The 23,985-nt window shown below is 41.8% G+C and overlaps 1 protein-coding gene and 1 long non-coding RNA gene across 2 annotated transcripts in view; one reads left to right on the forward strand and one right to left on the reverse strand.

Moving 5' to 3' along the window:
- LOC121656682 (C-type lectin domain family 4 member F-like) overlaps positions 1-16,095 on the forward strand; it is a 781,688-nt gene extending 765,593 nt beyond the window's left edge. The window contains exons 23-25 of the mRNA XM_042011801.1: positions 13,245-13,387; positions 14,025-14,119; positions 14,742-16,095. Coding sequence (XP_041867735.1) covers positions 13,245-13,387; positions 14,025-14,119; positions 14,742-14,880 — 377 coding nt within the window. The 3' untranslated portion in view covers positions 14,881-16,095. The remainder of the gene's footprint in view (positions 1-13,244; positions 13,388-14,024; positions 14,120-14,741) is intronic.
- Positions 39-22,296, reverse strand: LOC121656737. The gene is made up of 3 exons (XR_006013457.1): positions 22,172-22,296; positions 5,075-5,084; positions 39-48 (listed from the first exon to the last, which is right to left on the reverse strand). It is a non-coding gene; the product is annotated as an uncharacterized LOC121656737 (long non-coding RNA).
- Positions 22,297-23,985: the final 1,689 nt, after the last annotated feature.

Genomic DNA, 23,985 nt, shown 5'->3' on the forward strand with positions numbered 1-23,985 from the left:
CTACTACTATTATTATTATTACTATTATTGTGATTATTATTATTGTTACTATTATCAACTAGTTGTGTAATGACCTACTGGCCAGGATGATCTTAGCTATATATGTTGCAAGTAGTATGGATTACATGGTTTTCTGTATAATGTTTTAAGTCCCCACCCGCACTCCCCACACCCTTTCTGTCCCTCTCTCTCCCCTCCCTCTTCTCTCTACTTCCTTTTCTATCTCTCTCTCTCTCTGTCCCCTCCGGTCGAGTCCAGCATTAAGAGTCTGATTTAATAAAGTTTTTCATGTCATCAAGAGGGACTTTATACATGTAGTATAAATCCCTGCTTGATAGAGTAAAATTGCCCAGCACCAGACAGCAGCCAGACAATCATTCTGTTTGCAACGATGCTGGACAAGACAGGTTAAAAAAAAAAAAAAAAAAAAAAACTGCTTGCTATCCGCGCGGAGGGGGATGACTGGCAAGACAAGCGGAAATGTGCATTGCTCCTACACTGCCTGGGCACCGAAGGGCAACGTGTATTCTACACACTTCAAAATGGAGGTACATCTTATGAGTCAGCAATAACCGCATTGCACGTGCATTTCAAACCAGTAATAAACGTTGTGGTAGAGCAGCACAAGTTTAGACAAAGGCTACAAAGACCGCATGAGACTGTTGCTGAGTATGTGGGCGCGCTGCGTGAATTGGCGGTAACATGTGAGTTTGCTGGAAATACAACGAAATGATACGTGACCAACTCACTGAGCATGCTAGCTGTCCAAGAATACGTGAGAAGCTGTTGGTGCAGACAGAGGAAAATCTTATGCTGGACATGGCGGTTAAAATGGCATGTCAGGTAGAAGCGGCAATCGGGCATGCGCAGACTCTCACAATGCAGCCCCAGGCTTCCATACAAGTCCTTAAAGCAAAATCAAAATGCCCATTCAAACCCAAACCCTGGAGTAATAATTCTGCTGAGCTCACTGCAGCAGCAAAACGGGTACATGTAATACATGTTTAAGCCCAAATCAGGCGAGAGTGAACAACTCAGCAACCCGCAGGAACTCAGTAACCTGCAGCAAGGTGAGGTAATGATGCTATTTGCTAACATTTTTTATACGTTGTTACACTCTAGTTAGCTGTATTTCTAGCCTCTAGCCATGTACATCTATTGCTTCATGTGGCTCATCAGCTGGGTGTTTTTAGCCTGGTTGTTACGTTTGTAGCATTTCCATCTATGATGTTGATCGCTAACTTTCTGGTCATCATTACATGTGTGTTACCTGCTGGTAGCGATCAGGTAAAGTAAGTGTGGGTTAATTCCTTTAGTTTGACCGTTGCTCACACACTATCAAAACAAAACAGACAACTAATTTGGTTTTACTTACAGTTTGTGGCTAAGGATCAGAAACGCAATCCTCGATTGTAGGAACAGACCCTCCTTTCAGCTAAAGCCTGTTTTGCAAATTCCTCATTGTACTGGCCCTTATTCATTCAGTAGTCAAGGGGTTCCCTTCGCAGCAAGTGCAGACTCAGCTGAGCGTGTCCAATCAACCCGCCGCCCGGGAGTGGAGGGAGGGGGGAAAAGGTACCGCCTAGGCAGTGAATCACGAGGAGGTGTATCTGTAGTGGTGTACTTGAGTGTGGTGCGTGTGTGTGTAGTAAGTGAGCATGTGAACTTTGCCCCAGTTCTCCATCACAGTCTCTGCCGCCTGATGATAGTGGGCATCCTTGGGAGCTGATCCAGGTTAAAGTCCATTACCCGTGAGGAGGGTGGGGGGGACTTAGCATCCGTCAACTTAACATTCCAGGGAGCTTTTAACCAGCCATCCAAGGCCAGTACAGGGAGCCGAATTTGATAACAGCATTTGTTTTGGTTTCAGGCCAGAGCTGTTTCGTCTGCCTTGAGTCTATCAGTGGTCCCACTGGCAACTCCAATCATCCGAATTGTGGGTCAATTTCCATCCAGCCGAGCAGACAACTTCTCCAAGTTGGTGACCACCTTACGTACAAGCTCAGAAATCGCAACCAGCTTGCCATCCAGAACTAGAATAGCCTCCAGTTTATGATTTAGCTCCTGCAACGCCAAAGTCTGATTGTTCATAGCTCGACACACACCAGCACAGAAATCCGGCAGCTTGCCAGTGACCGCCGACAGTGTCCGAATTTTGCGATATGCCAGGAAACTGCCCGCTCCAAACAGCAGACACCCAGTTATCATGAATCTGAATGTATAGATGTCTTCAGCGTCCTCGACAGACAGGATCGACAGACACATGACTTTCCACACTCCCCAGGAATCCATCACATATCCAGCCTAAAACGTTCCGCCAGGACAAGCAGGCTGCCCTACACCTGTTTTCCAGTTCGAATAAATGTGGTCGATTGCATTTAGGGACCAACTGATCAAATCCATATTCAAGATTTGAGTTTCAGAAAGAAATGCAGAGAGAGGCTCAGAGAGATGACAGGACAGTAGCAGGGCAGAGTGGGAAGAGGAAGGGAGAAGAAAAGTGTCTGCCTCGGTTGAGAGCCGGAAGAAGATTTAGTATTCACCGCTGTAATACTGTGAAAAAAAAAAAAAAAAGTAGAAATAGAATAATTGGGCCCTTTAAATAAAAAAAACAAGAAATTTTCATTAAAAATCGTCACAAAGTGCAAAGTTAATTTATAAAACCTATTTTTCGCAGAGTCCTGTTAGTCGTGCATTATGATGTCTGTTACATCAGCATTGTCACCGTCTCTCTGTTAAGTTAAGTTGTGGGTAGGGGTGTGCCAGTTCGGATGCCCGCAGTTACCAAGGAAACAAGCTGTGGACACTAGTTCCTAAAAAAAGGACTGTTGAGTTCACATGTCCCGTTCCACATCCAGGGGTTATTGCTTTATGGACAACTGTAAGAGAATCAGGAGGGTTTCACAAAGGGAGCAGAGGAAGCCTGAGTAAGCAACTACACTTAAGAACACAAACCCAAAAACATGAGACTGACAATGTTTACAAGCTATTGCACAGAAAAAAAAACCCAACAAGACTTTTCAACTCTTCCCATGTTGTGCTGCATCACCGCTGTAAACAGGAAGATCACAGCTGCTGGCTGAAATGTATTAATTTAGCTTTAAACCTCTTTTGGTCCTGTGCCATTGGATGCAGTTACCTGTCAGAACCAAGAAGAGAAAACAGAGGCGGAGAGAAACTGGTGCACTAAAAACATTCTTTTAAAAAGACAAACATAAAAAAATTATTGACATGTTTGTTGCAGCAGAACCTTCATCAGCTGCCGTGGATGATGATGATGGTAGGAGCTGCAGTAAGCTGCACTTTCACATCATTGAGGTTCTGTGCTGAGCCGTGTTGGTATTAACGTGTTACTAGTAACGTTACTGTAGCACCGTTTTTGTAACTACACTTCTTTTTTTTTTTTTTTTTTTTTAAACCTGTCTTGTCCAGCATCGTTGCAAACAGAATGATTGTCTGGCTGCTGTCTGGTGCTGGGCAATTTTACTCTATCAAGCAGGGATTTATACTACATGTATAAAGTCCCTCTTGATGAAAAACTTTATTAAATCAGACTCTTAATGCTGGACTCGACCGGAGGGGACAGAGAGAGAGAGAGAGAAAAGAAAGTAGAGAGAAGAGGGAGGGGAGAGAGAGGGACAGAAAGGGTGTGGGGAGTGCGGGTGGGGACTTGAAACATCATACAGAAGACCATGTAATCCATACTACTTACAACATATATAGCTAAGATCATCCTAGCCAGTAGGTCATTACACAACTAGTTGATAATAGTAACAATAATAATAATAAGAGTAAGAGTAATAATAATAATAAGAACAGAAATAATTAAAAAAAGAAACAAAATATGATAATAGATATAAGTGAAACTGCTGTATTCAAGAACACGCACAGAGAAACCTGTGTGGATGTGTTGGAGAACTCGGCCACACGGCGACGCAAAGACTGTGTGGAGACGTTCAGGAAGGAGTGACCATGCAGAGTGATCATGCAGATGCCACCTCACTTGAACAGAGGCCAGAGTCAGGCCAGCGGTCCCGAGACCCAGGCCACCAGCCCCCCCGGAGGCTCACAGATCCCGACCGGTCCACAGAGACGACCACTCGCCCGCCCAGGAAGGCAGCAGCAGGAGACCCCAGCAGGAGCCGCCCCGCGGACACAGGGCACCGGCCCCGGCAGGCCGAGGCCAGCAGTCCCCGACCCCCCCGGGCACCGGCCGCCCGGGACAGACGGGGCAGAGGGCCCGGGCCCAGGAGCGCAGGGACACCCCCCACCCCCACAGGCCAAGGGCCAGCACGCCACCCGGGGGGACCCGGCCCGCCCAGACGGCCACCGCCAGAGGCCAGCCCCACACCCCAGCGCCCAGCCGCACACCCCGAGAACCAGTCCTGCCCCCCCCCCCAGACCAACACACACAAACACACACACTCTCCTTCCACTCCTCCATTCATCCTCCCACACATACACCATCCAACCCTTACATACTCTGTCCTCCCACACACACACACCATCCTTCCACCATCCATCCTTCCACACACACACCATCCTTCCACCATCCATCCTCCCACACACTCACCATCCTTCCACCATACACTCTCCCACACCTACCCCATCCTCCCACACACACATCATCCCTCCACCACTCATCCTCCCACACATACACCATCCTCCACCTTCACACCTCCCACACACACACACACACACCATCCTTCCACTACCCATCCTCCCACACATACATCATTCTCCTACACATACACCGTCCTCCCTCTCCTACACCAAACATCCACCTTCACGTACCCCATCCTCCCACACACACACACACCACCCCTCCATCACCCACTCTCCCAAACATACACCACTCCCCCACACACACACCATCCTCCCTCCCATACACCATCCATCCTCCTGCACACACACCATTCTTCCACCATCCATCCTCCCACACACTCCCCCTCCCTGCACCACTCATCCTCCCACACATACACCATCCTCCACCTTCACACCTCCCACACACACACACACACACCATCCTTCCACTACCCATCCTCCCACACATACATCATTCTCCTACACATACACCGTCCTCCCTCTCCTACACCAAACATCCACCTTCACGTACCCCATCCTCCCACACACACACACACCACCCCTCCATCACCCACTCTCCCAAACATACACCACTCCCCCACACACACACCATCCTCCCTCCCATACACCATCCATCCTCCTGCACACACACCATTCTTCCACCATCCATCCTCCCACACACTCCCCCTCCTTGCACCATACATTCTCCCACACATACCCCATCCTCCCCCACATACATCATCCCTCCACCATTCATCCTCCCACACCCACACCACCCCCCCTCCCACACACCACACATCCACCTCCACACACCCCACCCTCCCACACACACACACCATCCCTCCACCACCCATCCCCCCCCCCCCCCCCCACATACACACACACACACACACACAAACACCATCCCCCCACCACCATCCTCCCGCCACCCCACGCCGCAGGGGGACAGCCCCAGCCAGGAGGCGAAGAGACACGAGCCAGGCCCCCACCCCCCCCCACCCCGCCCCAGTCCCCCACTCCCCACCCCCAAAACAGCACCTTCCCCCCAGGGCCAGCAGCCAAACCCCCCGGGACAGCCCGCCCACGCCCCGGGCCAACGCGACAGGCCACCCGGCCCGCCCCGCCCCCGGGCCATCCATGGAGACAGGGGCGCTTGAAGACCCCATCGCCCCTCCCTCCCCCACTAGTGAGGGAATATATTATGTGCTGTTTGCAATTAAAAAAGAGGGTTAAAATTGGGGGGCAGTAACTGCATTGAGGAGGGGGTGGGGCCACCTGAGCAGTCCCACCCACCTGACCTCGCATGTTCCACCCCCCAAAACGTGTTTGTATGTTGCAAATGTTATTTGTGCTCAGTGACTAAGTGGAATTAAAAGCTGGGAGGCATGCTGCCGCTCGGCGAAGCAACGGGGCCACTATGATGACCCCCCCTGCCCCGCCCAGCGCAACAAGCACACCCCCCACGGCCCTACCTGTGTATGTAGTGAAGAGTGGGGAGGGGAGGGGTCAGGAGATGTAGGTCCAGAGGGGGGTAAGCCTCCCCCCTGGAAGACGACCCGCCAGTGGCTTAGGGCGCCCCCGTCCCCCGCCGGCCCCGAAAGGCGTCACAGGCCCAGAGCAGGCACCCCAACCCAGGCACGCCACGAACCCCCCCAGGGGCCAGCCACCAGCCCAAGGGGCCACTTTCCTCTTTCTGAGTGGGAGGGGGGCGAGGCGAAGGAAGGGAACCCCAGGCCCCCGCCCCCAACACCCAGCCAGGGCGCCCCCCAGAGGACACGTCCTAACCCCCTGCAAACGCACACACTCCTTTTTTTTTTTTTTTTTTTTTTTTTTTTTTCTCCCCAGCCACTCACACACACTCTCACACACCTCTATATACCAACACCTCAATACGTGCACATACCTCCACACACACACTTCACGCACATACCTATAAACACACACACCGGTGCCCACATACACACACACTCTCATACCCCTCCATACACATACACCACTACACACGCACTCACATACATACCTGCATATACACACAAGCACCTCCATACATACTCACGCCTCCACCCACTCCTTCACTCCTCCACACACACCTCGACCTCCACGTGCACACACTCATATATACACACCTTCACACACACCCACACACACATCCCACATAGACCTCCACACACACACCCGCACACCACTCACACACACATACACGCACACACCTAGACCTTCATACACACCCACACACACATACAGCACACACATCCCTCTACACCCACCCACACACCCGCATACCTACAGACACACACACACCCACCTATATACAAACACACCCCCACCCAGGTTCCGGGGCTGCGACCAAGCACCAGGGCACGGACCAACCCCCGGCACGGCACATCCGGACGGGCCCAGCCCCCCCCAGCAGCGGCAGACCCCCCACCCCCAGGAGAGGGGGGAGACCCGACACCCCAGAGCCCGGGGCCCCCGCCCGGCCCACCCCGGGCCCGACCGGCCACCCGGCCAGGGGCCGACGGACACTGACCCAGGCACCCCGGCAGCCACCCCCCACCGCCACGAGGCAGTCCCACCCCGGGGCCCACCCAATGCCGCCCGCCCAGACCGGAACCCCCAGCCGACCCAGCAGCGGAGCAGCCGAGATCCCCACCCAGGAGACAACCGGAGATCCGAAGCCACCAGGGACACCCCACCCATATCCACCCCCATCCCAGCGAAGCCGCAATCCTCCACCTACATTAGGTGATGTAGCCAGTCACAGGGGACCAGAGGGAATGAAAGTCATCTGATTGGTTCCTGGAGGAGGCAGACATTGTCTCAATGCTGATGTGATCTAACAGGAGATTTCTAAACTGCTGGATAGACAAATTATTCTTATCTTTCTGAGCCGTGTTGGTATTAACGTGTTACTAGTAACGTTACTGTAGCACCATTTTTGTAACTACACTTCTAATGAATCACACTTTAAATAAAGCAACTATGGCACATTTGTTCGTTACTAGTATCTGATTGGTTCAGCCTGGTGACAAAGAAACTGAAAAGCACAAGTGGTTGTGGTGGGCAAATTACTCCTGTTGTATCTGATTGTGTTGTTTGTTTTTCAGTATCCTGGAAAATAAGTGAACTGAACAACAGTAACCGTCAGCTGCAGGCCAAGCTTACCGGTAAGAAAGATTTTTATCTGAATAAACACCAATATCACACTTCATAATATTTACCTCAATATTGTCATGTGTTACATTTTTAACTATGTTTGTTTTAAAGCTACGAGAACTAACTTCAGTCAGCTGCAGAGCCGTCATGAAATCCTGAGTAAAAATCACAACCAGTTAATGGATGAAATGAAGAAGCTGAAGAACAAGACTGAAGGTGAGAGAAGACTGAAAACTAACACATAACATCACCTCTGAACATGTGACATGAATCTAGCTTTACCTTGAGAATGAACAGTTTTACAGGGTTTTTCATCCTATTCACATACTAGATGATAAAAAGGAAACACCTCAAAACAAGTTTCCATGTAATTTGGTCACAGATTGGAGGAACTACAACAGCAATATTAAACTGTACACAAGTTGATTATTTTCCAATAGTTTCAATCTGTCTTATTAACTTACATTTCAAATTAAAATAAAATTAAATAAAATCTATTATTTAAATTAAACTTTATTAATCGTCTTTACTTGTAAACTTTATTTATTCATCAATATAGGAATTTGTAACTAAATTTATTCAGAATCCTTCTCTTGAAAGTTGTTTTTATCATTTTAACAAGTAAAGTTGTTACAAATTTGATGATTAACACCATCTTTACTTTTTAAAGATAAACAGAACAACTTGACAGGATAACATTTATAAAATAGGATGAGCCAGATTACGATTTAGGCAGCATGACTCCAGGAACTAACTGAACCTCACTGGTGTCACTCTGGAAACAACTGATCGCTTTATTGATTAAAACTTGCTTTGTTGATCTAAAAACAGCACCACTTCTTTCTGCTAATGACTGATAAGATGTGAAGAATTTTATGGACCACTTCCCTTCACTTTGTTGTTAATCCTGAACATCATTAAGCTGCAGAACATTAAATTTGTAATGTCTGTGTTAGAAAAGAGAAAATGGAGATGGGAAATAACAAAGATGGACCTGGTTTAATATGTTTTTATGAGATAATCTTTGTTATAATTGTCAAAAACCTGCCTCTGAAAAAGAAAAACAGTTTTGATTTAAAAGTTCAACTTAAGAAGAATAATTACTGGATGTCTGAAGATTCTCATTCATCCAGGTCATGACATCCAGTGTTGGTTGTCTCAAGTCAACTGGACTGTTTTAGTTCCTTCAGAACATTGTGCTCTTATCGAGGAAGAGCGTCCTCAGTTCTGATGGAGATAAGGGGAGATTTTACTGCAGTAACATGTGAAACCACTGGGTTGAGCTTGTTTCTGGGAGGAGGCTACTGTCCTGTAGTAGACATCTACTTACCGTCTCTACTGCTTTCATGGCTGGCTGCATGTAAACAAAGTGGTCTCCAACAATGACTGACATGGGTCAAAACAAAGCAGTGCAGACTTTCACTGTTTACATCAACTATGTGGACAAGAACATCAACATCACATGAAAAGATGTGAACAACAACAACAGCTGCCTTTCCTGGACTGTACTGTCCACATGATGGAGGACAGGAGCCTGCAGACTGGACAACCCTCATCCTTTAAACACAAGCTCGGAGTAAAGAATAATTGGGCCCCTTAAATAAAAAAAACAAGAAATTTTCATTAAAAATCGTCAAAAAGTGCAAAGTTAATTTATAAAACCTATTTTTCGCAGAGTCCTGTTAGTCGTGCATTATGATGTCTGTTACATCAGCATTGTCACCGTCTCTCTGTCAAGTTAAGTTGTGGGTAGGGGTGTGCCAGTTCGGATGCCCGCAGTTACCAAGGAAACAAGCTGTGGACACTAGTTCCTAAAAAAAGGACTGTTGAGTTCACATGTCCCGTTCCACATCCAGGGGTTATTGCTTTATGGACAACTGTAAGAGAATCAGGAGGGTTTCACAAAGGGAGCAGAGGAAGCCTGAGTAAGCAACTACACTTAAGAAAACAAGCCCAAAAACATGAGACTGACAATGTTTACAAGCTATTGCACAGAAAAATAAACCCAACAAGACTTTTCAACTCTGCTCATGTTGTGCTGCATCACCGCTGTAAACAGGAAGATCACAGCTGCTGGCTGAAATGTATTAATTTAGCTTTAAACCTCTTTTGGTTCTGTACCACTGGATGCAGTTACCGGTCAGAACCAAGAAGAGAAAACAGAGGGGGAGAGAAACTGGTGCACTAAAAACATTCTTTTAAAAAGACAAACATCAAAAAATGATTGACATGTTTGCTACAGCAGAACCTTCATCAGCTGCAGTGGATGATGATGATGGTAGGAGCTGCAGTAAGCTGCACTGCTTTCACATCATTGAGGTTCTGTGCTGAGCAGTGTTGGTATTAACGTGTTACTAGTAACGTTACTGTAGCACCGTTTTTGTAACTACACTTCTAATGAATCACACTTTAAATAAAGCAACTATGGCACATTTGTTCGTTACTAGTATCTGATTGGTTCAGCCTGGTGACAAAGAAACTGAAAAGCACAAGTGGTTGTGGTGGGCAAATTACTCCTGTTGTATCTGATTGTGTTGTTTGTTTTTCAGTATCCTGGAAAATAAGTGAACTGAACAACAGTAACAGTCAGCTGCAGGCCAAACTTACCGGTAAGAAAGATTTTTATCTGAATAAACACCAATATCACACTTTATAATATTTACCTCAATATTGTCATGTTTTACATTTTTAACTATGTTTGTTTTAAAGCTACAAAAACTAACTTCAGTCAGCTGCAGAGCCGTCATGAAATCCTGAGTAAAAATCACAACCAGTTAATGGATGAAATGAAGAAGCTGAAGAACAAGACTGAAGGTGAGAGAAGACTGAAAACTAACACATAACATCACCTCTGAACATGTGACATGAATCTAGTTTTACCTTGAGAATGAACAGTTTTACAGGGTTTTTCATCCTGTTCACATACTAGATGATAAAAAGGAAACACATCAAAACAAGTTTCCATGCAATTTGGTCACAGATTGGAGGAACTACAACAGCAATATTAACCTGTACACAAGTTGATTATTTTCCAATAGTTTCAATCTGTCTTATTAACTTACATTTCAAATTAAAATAAAATTAAATAAAATCTATTATTTAAATTAAACTTTATTAATCGTCTTTACTTGTAAACTTTATTTATTCATCAATATAGGAATTTATAACTAAATTTATTCAGAATCCTTCTCTTGAAAGTTGTTTTTATCATTTTAACAAGTAAAGTTGTTACAAATTTGATGATTAACACCATCTTTACTTTTTAAAGATAAACAGAACAACTTGACAGGATAACATTTATAAAATAGGATGAGCCAGATTACGATTTAGGCAGCATGACTCCAGGAACTAACTGAACCTCACTGGTGTCACTCTGGAAACAACTGATCGCTTTATTGATTAAAACTTGCTTTGTTGATCTAAAAACAGCACCACTTCTTTCTGCTCATGACTGAAAAGATGTGAAGAATTTTATGGACCACTTCCCTTCACTTTGTTGTTAATCCTGAACATCATTAAGCTGCAGAACATTAAATTTGTAATGTCTGTGTTAGAAAAGAGAAACTGGAGATGGGAAATAACAAAGATGGACCTGGTTTGATATGTTTTTATCAGAGAATCTTTGTTATAATTGTCAAAAACCTGCTTCTGAAAAAGAAAAACAGTTTTGATTTAAAAGTTCAACTTAAGAAGAATAATTACTGGATGTCTGAAGATTCTCATTCATCCAGGTCATGACATCCAGTGTTGGTTGTCTCAAGTCAACTGGACTGTTTTAGTTCCTTCAGAACATTGTGCTCTTATCGAGGAAGAGCGTCCTCAGTTCTGATGGAGATAAGGGGAGATTTTACTGCAGTAACATGTGAAACCACTGGGTTGAGCTTGTTTCTGGGGAGGAGGCTACTGTCCTGTAGTAGACATCTACTTACCGTCTCTACTGCTTTCATGGCTGGCTGCATGTAAACAAAGTGGTCTCCAACAATGACTGACATGGGTCAAAGCAAAGCAGTGCAGACTTTCACTGATTACATCAACTATGTGGACAAGAACATCAAAATCACATGAAAAGATGTGAACAACAACAACAGCTGCCTTTCCTGGACTGTACTGTCCACATGATGGAGGACAGGAGCCTGCAGACTGGACAACCCTCATCCTTTAAACACAAGCTCGGAGTTCTCAGAACGCTTCAGTACCGGCCAGAAAACATCCCCACCAATGCAGAAGCCCAGGAGCAAAGAATAAACATCTCTTAGGATGATAGAACTTATGGATTGTTTCTACCTGGACTGGACCTTTATTAAAGCTGCAGCTAAATCCAGAAACAGCACCGACACAGGGAGAAAGGAAAAGAAGAAAAAGGAAAGGGAAGCGTTGTCATCCCTGATGTGGCTGGAACATCTGAGAAACTCAGGAGGATTTTTAATAAACAGCAAATAGCCATGTTTGTCAAACCCAGCCACCCCGTCACACAGAAACTGACTCATCCTAAAGACCCGACTCCACACTCTTAAAAAAGCAACCTGGTGTTGCAGGTCAGTGCAGTGAGGACTGCAATGAGCTCTATATTGAGGAAAACAATCACTCAACAGATGGATGCTCAACACAGGAGAGAAACTCATCAGATCAGGACTCAGATTTTCTCCTTCATTCATTTTAAAATACAGACTTTTGAGGACCTCAGTGATAAAATCTTGGACAGAGAAGACGAGTGGTTTGAGCAGCAAGTGAAAGAGGCCATCTATGTCAAAGTAGAAAAAGCTTCAGTAAACAGAGGAGGAGGACTGAGACATCAGCTCTCCCCCACCTACAGCAGCATCTCTTCAGCCATACCAAAGACAATGAAGAGACTGACCCCCACTTAGCCTCAATAGAAACTCCTGACAATAGTTGCTATTAATGACACCTCAGCTTGTAGACTCACTACTTCAGTAAAACTTTCTCCATCAGAACTGAAGAAGCTCTTCTGGATGAGAGCAAAATGTTTTCATGAAACTAAACCAAGTCCAGCTGACTTGACCCAACCTACGTTGGATACGATGACTGAATACTACGGCAATACTTCCTGAAAAGGAGAAACAGGGAAACAGATCATACTTCAGTGGGTTTCTGGAGTCATTTTAAGAAGAACTAAAGATTGAAAATGAAACTTAATGGAGCATGTTAAAATGTAGAGCATCGTCTTCATTTGCATTACATTACACTGCATTAAATCACATTTCACTGAGACAAAGTGGATAAAAACACACTGAACTACAATACGAGTCAAGTTTTCACATTTGCTGGTTAGTTTTTGAATTCTTGTGAATTTACTGTGATGTATCGTTGGCAGCAACTTAAAACTAACATCTGATTTAATTTTTCCTGTATGAATATTTCTGTGAAGGACCAATATATATAAATGAGAAACTTGAGGTATTTATGGAGTAAACATCCTGAAAGTATTATTGATTTGACATTAAATAACATAAAATCTGATTTTGAAATACTTGTTTGATATTCAGAGATCTGCTGTCCTGATGGATGGAAAAGATTTGGACGCAGTTGTTACTTTATATCCACCGAGAGTAAAACCTGGTCAGAAAGCAGGAACGACTGTCAGGAAAGAGGAGCTGATCTGGTGATCATAAACAGCAAAGAGGAACAGGTGGGTGTGTGTTTGATTTTTTATGTCTGTGTGATCTTTGATGTAACTGATCTGGTACTTTAGTCTTGATCTTTTGTCAGTCTGCTTCCTGTCCTGATGGATTTCACTTTAAATGGTTTTCAAGTCCTAAAATCAGGATCAGCTGATCAATTAGATCCATTTACTTTATTTACTTCATGAACTCATTTCAAATGTAAATATTTTCACATGTAGGTACTTTATGGTTTTGTTTTGACTCAGTTCTGCTACATTTGTTAAAAAAAGAATAATTGTTAAACATGTAGTAAAAATGTGATTTATTTACCAGAACAAAGACCAGATCAGTATGAGTGAAAAAATGTTGCTGAATGAATCATAAACATTAAAATTTATTTTCAATAACAACAAAATCAGTGAAAACTGTTTTCTGATCAAAGGAAACTACAGGAAACTAAAGTCAGTAGTTTTAATGAAATTTCAACATTTGTTTTAACAAAGACTGAAAATTATTCATTAACATTTTGTTGCTTTTAGTTTTTGCAGAATAGAAGAATTAAACAGTTTGTTTTTCTTTCAGATATTGTTACAGTTATGTTACTACAACAAACGAGCAGAATAATGTTTTTTTTTTTTATTCTACCTTTTCTTGTCTGTCCAGGAATTTGTCAGTAAACTGAGTAAATATTTCTGGATCGGTCTTCAATGGAAAGAACATGGATGGAAATGGGTGGATGGATCTCCACTGACAGAAACGTAAGAAATTCTTTACAAAGTTAATTAATATCACTGTTTAGAGCCGTAAAATCTAAAATGTAGAATCTTACAATTTTCTCCTGATAAATCTGAAAAATCAGGAGATAATTTTAATTTGTTTCAACAAGTATCTCTCTGAATGAACAACTTGAACTTTGTTCACTAAAATCTTCCTGCAAGCCGACTGAAAAACTACAACAAAACATGTTTACAACTGACAAAGTATTTTACTACATTTAATGGCTGAAAAGGTTTTTCTAGTGTCTGATGGTTCACAGTGAAAAGTCATGGAGGAGGACAGACTGATCAGAAATAAAACCACTAACAAGCTTAAAACCAGGAAGCAGATCAGCAGAGGAAACATTTCTGGAGGATTGAGCAGCTTTTACTGAATTTAATGAATAAATAGAGACAATGTTGGACTTTATCAAGAGTCCATAAATGATCTATAATCAGTTCAGACCCATAATCCTGTGTGTTGTCACATGTGTGTACGTTCTATAAGATGATGAGAAAAGAAATACAGAAAACATCTGAAACTTATAAAGAGGAAATTTATCTGAATGTGGAAATAATCCTGAATTTCAGTCCAGTTGAATGTGATGTTTTATTTGTCCAACAGGTTCTGGGAAGATGGAGAGCAGAACATATACAACAGTTACTACCGAGTGTACAACAATTATGAAGGGAAATGGGTAGCAAAAGGTTCCAGTTATACTGATTACTGGATCTGTGAGAAAAATTCTTCTGTCTCTCAGTGATATAAATGTTTTTGCAGTGATTAAACTGTCAATTTTGACCCCTAAAGACATTGAGAAAAGTTTTCTTTGTTGTAAATTTCAGATGTCGTGTGTCACTCATAATCTACATATATCGTCCCTCTGTAGTCTAATATATAGACAGAGTAGTGAAGGTGGAAGTCATCCATACAACAACAACAACATATAAACTTTGTTCCACTCATTTATTGTAAAACAAGGAAAACTGCAGCCTCTCTTTACTTTGTTTACTTGCTTGATTTATGATGTTTTTCTTGCTAAATCTACAGTCAGTATCATCTTTAATTTATCTGGCACACATGAAGGTAGCAGCTGAAGATTTTAACAAGAAGAAAAATCCTCAATCTTAGTTGTTTTAATCTGGATTGTGTGAATAACTGCAGACTGATCAAAGCAGGAGAACTTTCCTCCTTCTGATAAATGTAAACAGAAATGTGTTACGTTTCTTTTGCAAACAGCAGGATGTACTGGAGAATGACGTTAGTGGATGCTTCTATGGGCCACAACTAATGTCTACTTTTTACATGTAGTACAATTGTAAGGATTGTGTTTTTATACTGAGATGGAAAAAGTAAAGATACTGAGCTCTGGACAAATGAGAATTTGTGTTCTACAAATTTAACTAAACACTGAAAAACAACATATTATGTTGGATGATATAGAAAAAAAAGTTCAACTTGTCATCCAGGCACTAATATGTGGACATTTCTAAAAGTCCCCCAGTTACAAAACAATCTTACTTTTTGTTAAATGTTTTTATTTCTTATCAGTATTTGATCCTTTTTACTCATTCTAGACATGTTGTGTATGTTGCATTGCTAAACCTGAAATTAAATCCTATATCTTAAGCCTCTACTTCTGCAACCTCACAGACCTTGCAGTGCTTGTTTAGCTTCTATCAGAACGTCAGTGGGATTCACTGTTTTCATGAACCCTGTGAAATGTGGACTGAAGGCATGACTGGTGAAACTTGCACTGAGATCTAAACAGCTTTCAAATAAATGTCTGTTTTCATGATTTATGATATTTATTCAATCAAATGAAACTTATTTTTCCAACATGTGTGTCAGTTTCTACTTTATGTTGTTAGACAGATTTTATTGTACTGGTTAATTATCCAAGGCCATGATTATGTTTCAGTGAGGAAACATTTTAGTAAAATTGCAAAGATGTTTGATTAATTAAAAATACATAAATGAAGCTTTTATTCTTTCCTTGAAACTGTTTAATTGTACTTCAGATGTTCCTGAATGTGACAGCAAGCAGCTCAAACATTGCTGATTATACTTTTAAAGACGTGAAGACACAAGTCTGAACATCATGTTTTTTGTCAGGAAAACTGTTTCATGCTTCTCGTGTAAAATTCTAATCAAAATAAACTGAAAAGTAAAAGAAGCTTCTGATCATTATTTCACGATGTATATATCCACTGCTGCTCAACTAAAAACTAAACATTTTGGGTTTGTTTATATCCATACAGTCGCATTTATGAAGCAAAGTCATTGTTAAAATTGATGTTCTGGGGGGGAAACAAATGCAGGACAGAGCAGACAGGTGGAAGACAGATGAAGGTGCAGGAAGCTTTAATACACAAAACCAAAGATGCTGACAAAGCAGCACAAAACCCGACCTCATGAACTTCTCCAAAGATCTGATGCTCTGACTTTTCAATAGATGTGACAATTTGTTCTGTGTTAAAATCTCTCTGATTAACAAAACTAATTATAGCAACTTAGAACTTTTTTCCATCTGCAGTCTACTGAGTTACAGTCCCTTCACTTCAGAGGAACAACTGTTAAAAAAAAAAAAAACTATGGTAAATGGACTTGTACTTATATAGCGCTTTTCTAGCCAGTTTGACCACTCAAAGCGCTTTACACTACTTATCACATTCACCCATTTACACACACATTCACACTCCGATGGGCACATCGTGAGGCAACGTGGGTTAAGTGCCTCGCCTAAGGATACTTTGACATGTAGTCAGGTGAAGCATGGAATCGATCCGCCTACCTTCCGGTCGAAAGACGACTGCTCCTCCACCCCATGAAAACCTTCAGGTCTTGTTTTCTTTTTTTGTTTGTTTCTTTTTTTTTTTTTTTTTTTTAATTAATTTTGAATTATGGAATTTATGTATTCTTGCTGGACCTGAGAGGATGGGACAGAGAAAAAAAAAGAGAATAATGAAGCTAAGTAAAAAGGAAAGTAGACAATAGGAAGAGGAGACAAAGACACAACAGATAAAAGAAACAATCCTTCAATCCAACTTAACAACAAACAACCAACTGCTACACCTGTACAGAAATATAACAGGGAATTTCCCACAGCTTTTACAGGCAAACTAAGCTGACAATCATCAGGAGTTCCTAAAAAAAAAAAAGAACCAAGACAACACCAACATGTATTATAGTTGGGCGATGAATCAAATTTTAATCTCAATTACAATCTGGGTTTTCAAAAGTCATAAAAATGAAATGATCCAATTATTTGCTCCTTCTCAATTCACTCTTCTGCTGTTTTCAGTTGCAAATTGAGAACCACTTACATTGCAGCGTTGATTCATCTGATGGAAAGTTGTGGAACATCAGCTTGTTGTCTCTTCTAAACTTTGTCCATATAAGCTAGCTCACTTTGCTCCCATATTAGCTCATATTTCTGAAGAAAACTCTGGATTTTATTCATTTCACTGTTGTTTTAATTAAATAATCAATGCAGGTAAACAATTAGCAAGCTGCTCTGCTAAAAAAAAATCAGGCATGTTCCGAACAGACACGAGAGCAGCCGAAGCAGATGCTGCCAGAGCCCTCCCTCCCCACCTGAACACGTCCAGGTGGACTCTGAAGAAGGAGGTGAGCAGCTGAGTGCTGAATTAATTGATTATTGTGGAGATTAATTAATAATAGTAAATAAATAGTTTGTATTTATTTTAGACTGATTTGAATGGTTCTCAGCTATCTCTGTAATGTTAGGTTAGGTCAGGGACTCATCATCCTGCTTTGCAGTAGGAACAGAGCACATTTCTAGTGCAGCAGACTGGATGACTGTTTTCAAACCAATCAGAGAAATATTTAAATTTTCTAGATTTCAGAAGAGTAACTAGCAACAACCATATAGCATCATAAATGTTTTTCCCCACTAATCTAATGCTTCACCTGTGAGTCTACAGATCTGGAGATAAATTAGATTTTTATGTGTTGCTACATGACAGAAACAATGACGTGAAGTATCGGTAGTCAGATCAGTTTCCCTTGATATTGTTGGTGAAATCACTGATAGTACGTTTAAGTAAAACAAAATAGTGGGAGGCCACCAGAAATAAGGATTGTGATGCTATTACAAATGACATTACATGATTGGAGATACTATATAATAGAACAGCTGGATAGAATAGAAAGCTGGACTTCAAGGACCTGATAAGTGATTTTCCAGGGAGAAAGCTCCACGTTGGGCTCTTGGTGAAAAAGGCTGAGCAAGGACAGTGATTGTGAATGAGATTGCAAGAGCTTGACTCCTCAATAGTGCATCTTTACCTCTCCTTGATATCTTATTACACAAAGTTCTACCTTTTAAAACGTGATTATTTATTTTAAAGCCATTGTTTGACTGTAAATCTCCACAGTGGTTTGCTTGTGACCGTATTACATTCAGCTCATATAATACAATAAACCATGTGAGGTCCTGCTATTTTTTGTTTCAGAACTAATTTATTTTACCATTTGCATCTGATTTAATGATGATGATGGCCGCAATACAATAAATCATAAAAAATTTGTGGCCATTCTGTTTTTGATGGTGTTTTAGGTGGGATTTGATTTGTTTCTCCACAGATTATAAATGCATTTCATTTTCATTGAAGAGGTTATTTTGTATTTAAGTTTGTCCACTTCAGTTTCTTTTCATGAGGCCCAAAATCTCTAGCAGCACCCCTGGTGACAGGACACAAGAAAATAGAAAAATGTTCAATTTTTGTGAGTCGCGACTAAAAATCCACCAGCTCCCAGAGACACAGAGAGATAAGAAACATTATAAACAAACAAAAGTTTTTTCTTTTTTTTTTTTTCGCCAAAGACCTCAATTAACACAGTGAACAACCAGGATTTCAAAAACTCATCAACACTTTGAACAAACGGTATCACTGCAATCTCATCACCATTTTAGTGGAGTGTCTCTCCTTGCCCTGTATGATGAGAGTCATGAGGGTGGTGTGAAGGACGTGGCTACAGTCCAGTGTTTCGCCACTGCTACAGACCTGTGGTTGAGCCACACCATAGAGCCGTATATGACGCAGATTACAAAATAAAAACGAAATGTCTCCAGACTCATTTTTTCCAGATCACACAGGAAAGAACATTAGCTACTGTTCTGAGACACACAATAGCTACGTGGGACCTAACCTAAACAAAACTTGAGTTTTGGGGCCCTCTATTACTGTATGTAATAATAAATAATTATTCACATGCCTACCATAAACTTATTTAATTCACAAATCTGTCATTACGTATTGACTTAAAAAAAAAACAGATGTGAGAACTTTTTGTTGTTGTTAGACTGTAATCAAGTGATAAAAGGTTATGGAGGAAGACAACAGATTTCTAAACTTAAAATCTTACAATTAATATTCATCAACTCTCCCTGCTGGAGACCAGGGTTCAAATCCCCCCAGGGAACAAACATCTTCCAGTTAGGCAAGACTCGTAACACTACTGCCTAACCATTGTAAGTTTCTTTGGATGAAAGCCGCAGCTAAATACCTATAATAGAAAACAAGGATATTGTGGCTGCTCCGGCTTCACACAAGTCGCTGGTGTGAACTCATTTTCAGTTAAGTAAGAAGTAAACAAAGTAAAATCAAGAGTTGGAAATTCATTCTGTAAATTAAGTATCACCGTCAAGAGCTGGTACGTCTATTACGTCTACTACTACCTGTAAGTACAAAACGTTAGTGCTCAATTTGGATAAGCACTAACCCACGATAGTGTGCACCACAGAAGGTAGTGCTTACTGCGCACTACACACTACCTTCCAGTGCACTCATGTAAGTGCGCGGTTTGAGACATACTTATTGTCATTACAAGGAGAAGCTAGTTCCAAAGCCTAAAAAGCTACCAAAAGATCAAACTACTCTGCAGAAATCATTTGCTGTGCCACTTCATGCTGCAAGTCAGCGAACAAAAGACATTACACAGAATATAGGTTTTTATTGCTAAAGACATTAGAGCCAAAATACCAAATTCCTTCCTGTACTCACTTCAGCAAATCAGTGATTCCTGCAATGTATGACAGCGTGACGACTAAATTAAAAGAAATGCTGCAAAAATGTGAAGGAGTGGCGATAACCATCGACGGCTGGACCTCACATGCAGTCCAGATAAACTCTGAATGGGAAATGCAAATCTATGTACTGCAAACATGGGTGATGTTAGAACCATATACAGACCAAAACATTCCTACCGTACTGAAAGAGGCAGTTAATGAATGGAAGCTAGGACATAACGATCAGCCCACAGCTGTTGTCATAGACAATGCCAAGAATATGGATGTTGCAGTAAAAGAGGCTGGGCTGGGGCCGCGCATCAAATGTCTAGCTCATACTTTGAATATGGGCACACAAGCTGTACTGGGGGTCCCAAGAGTGAGTCATTTGTTGGGACGAGTGAGAAGAGTTGTGGCATTTTTTTACAGAAGCACCACTGTCGCTGCAATTTTTGTCTCAAAACAGCAACTGCTCGGTCTGCCACCTGACAAACCTGATGCACATCTGCACCTGGTGGAATAGTATCATAGACAAGCTTGACAGTTATCTTGAGCAGCAGGCAGCTGTGACCGCAACTCTCATCTGCCCAGAGCTGCGACGCAACACACAGGACAGTGATGCTGATACAATGGATGGCAATGACATCACTGATGCAGAGGATATTGTCATACTACTCAGTCCTCTCACAACAGCCACTAAAGTACTGAGTGATGAGAAAAACCCTACAGTCTCACTGATATTACCTCTGACCCACATGATAAAACCGAGCATGGCACCTAATGCAGAGGACTCAGCTACAGCGGCTGCAATAAAGAAGGGAATCTTACAAAAGCTTGAAGACAGCTACACTGGAGATGTTTCTGAGTATCTTCTAGAGTGTTCTGCCCTCGACCCCAGATTCAAAGCTCTGCCACATGTTGCCGAGGACCAGCGTCAGGCTGTTTTTGAACGGCTGAAAGTAGAGAGCACTACAGCTACAGCAGAATCAGGTATTTTAAAAATACACAATTAAACAATTTAATTTAGCATATTATAAACTAACAATAAATCAGCAGACACATGTAACTTAATGTAATAATTTTTAAATTAGGTATTGCTAAGTCAGAAATTAAGAAATTGTTAATATTTTATCCTAATTTCCTGGATTTTCCTCCACTGTTGTATATAGAGACAACCATCTGATGTTAAAGAAGAGAGCACATTATCAGCTGCCAGTCCTGCCAGTGAGATCCTCCCACATGGAGCACAAGATGATGAGATGCACTTGTGCAGGGGTGAGCTGAACCAGCCTCCCTCAAAGACTACAGCCCTTGAAGCTCTTTTTGGGAATACTTTCACTACGTCTCAGACCTGGCAAGCAGAGGACAATACATCAGTGGACCAAGAGATCATGATGTAAAAGAAAGAGACTCCTCTACCCCTCACCAGCTGTCCACCTAAGTGGTGGAAAGTCCCACTTTTACTCCACGCTTGCTGAACATGCTTCAACTGTTACATAAAAATGTTGTTATGTTGATATTCTTAAAGATGAATATGCACCTGTTAGTATTGCAGTTTAGACATTTATAGGTCTAGACTCCAGCTTGTGGAAAATTGTGAGGACTGTCCTCATCAATACAACATCAGAGGACTTTTGAAATCAAAAGTATTTCCATTGTAGTCAGAACTGAAATACTAATGTTTTTAGAGGACATTTTATTTTGTATTGATGCCAGGGGGAAAAAAAAGAACTTTTGTTTGTGGAAGTCTGCATAAGGAAGACCATATGTTTTAACATTTCTGTGGTTGTCAGAAATTAATGTTATTTAAAGAAGAATTCAATTTGCATCTGTTGGAAGCAAAATACTGTTTTGGTTTGGAGTAGACTGCTGGCCTGAGGAGCATTTTATGTTTTGCTTTCCTTTTCATTTTAAAAAATAACTTGTCCTCACTGTTTACAAGAAAGCACATTTTAATTGAGATTTTGAGTTTGCATTTGTAATGTAGTCTAAATAAGCAAAAAATAGTTCTTGCTACCACGCCTGGACTCCCCGTTGCCTGATCCCCTGCCGGACTTTCCTGATCTCTGCCTACCTGGATTTGACCTCTTTCTGGACCGACCACCACTTTCTGCCTAGCCCCACTTCCTGAACCTGGTTGCTGTGCCTGCCATCAACCTGCTCCTAGGGATGGTGAAACCGAGGCCCCATGAATTATCGAGCCAACTTTGACCCAATTGCATGAAAATGACTTAGTGTTCTGAATCATTTGACCAAATCAAAGAGCTCCATCTGCTGGCTGTGGGCGTCTGATGCATCAGAAGGACAGCGTTGACACCTCATATCTGTCATCCCTATCATAACTTGGAATACATGTTCAGTAAACGATACGTAATCTACCATCCGAGTGAATATTTATTTTCTGTTGTTCATATAAATAAGAAGGAGGGGTATTACGTAACATTTGTTTAGGTAACAGAATCGTGGAGTAACTTAAGTAAACCAATCTGTAATGATAGTAGTTACTCACAGTGGGAAGGCATGAGGGAAGGGTGTTTGTGCAACAGGGATAGTGACTGTGTTAGTGATTTTATACAGTTGTAGTAAAATTGTTTACTGTTTTATTTGTCTTATTTATAATAGATATTGCAAATGCGTGTAATTGTCTACCTCATGAGTTGTTTTCTTTTGCATAGCTGATCGTTGATGAATGTGGTACAACAGTTTATAGCTCACTGCACATTTATCTACATAGATTATTTACTGTTTTTTTTGTTATATTTATCTTCTATCTAGTTTTTTTTTTAATTGTTTATTTTTTATTTTATGTTTTATGGCATTCGGCAAAGTAAGATTTTCATTGTTCAGGGAAACTTGTTTCCTTACTGTGCAAATGACAATAAACATTTGAATCTTGAGAAAAAAACATTGTGATGTGCCATAAATTTTTATTTAAAAACGTATTTTCTCAATAACTTGAGTCTGCTCCTCTTCTAGCACACAACCTCTCCAGCTTTGAAGAGGTTGGACCTGAGAGAAACACAAAGACAAAATTGTAATTAACCAACTTTAAAATCATTAAATTCTCTGCTGATGGTGGTCAGAAAACAGCTCGGTGTCTAAGGTCCTGCAGGTTGTGGTTTAACTCTGCAGCTGCAGACTGAGACGTTTCCTCTGATGCTTCTGGTTGAAGTTTATGGTTAACTTTAAAGTCTGCTTTTTGCAAGTCTATTTAAAAAACATCTATATAAAGAAAGGGAAATAAAGCTGTGATGTTGAAGGCACCGTCTGCTCCGTCCTTCTGTAATGTCGCACAATCGCTACAGAATCTCCTCAAAAACCCGCAATCTCCTCAGCATTTGGAATCTCTGAGATTGACAAACCCGCCCCTTCGAAGTAAGCCCCGCTTACTTTTTTGTTATGCGTCTCATACCCCTAAAGTGGGTTGCAACACCTACTTTTAATTTTTTTAGGTTAGACTGGCGAAAATACAAGTGAATGAACGAATATTTGAAAGTGCCTGGTTTGATTCTACCCTTTCAATGGTAATACGTCACTTACAGCATCAGCATCACTTACCTGCCCCTCTCTTACCTATCCAAGGTACACTAGGAGCAGTGGGCTGCCATATTATGACACATGGGAAGCAGTTGGGAGTTAAGAGCCTTGCTCAGGGGCCCACAGTGGTTTCTCTTCATTGCCAGTCTAGGGACTAAAACCTGGATCCTCCAGGCCCGAGTCCACTCTTCAGACGCCCTGACAGAGAGGCTGCACAAAAGTTTGTACCCACAAGATTTCCAGAATAACCCAACAGCCTTTCATACACTCATTGTGAGAAAATGCAGCCCTGATATT

This window comes from Melanotaenia boesemani, chromosome 17, assembly GCF_017639745.1.
Source record: "Melanotaenia boesemani isolate fMelBoe1 chromosome 17, fMelBoe1.pri, whole genome shotgun sequence".
Classification (NCBI taxonomy): Eukaryota; Metazoa; Chordata; class Actinopteri; order Atheriniformes; family Melanotaeniidae; genus Melanotaenia; species Melanotaenia boesemani.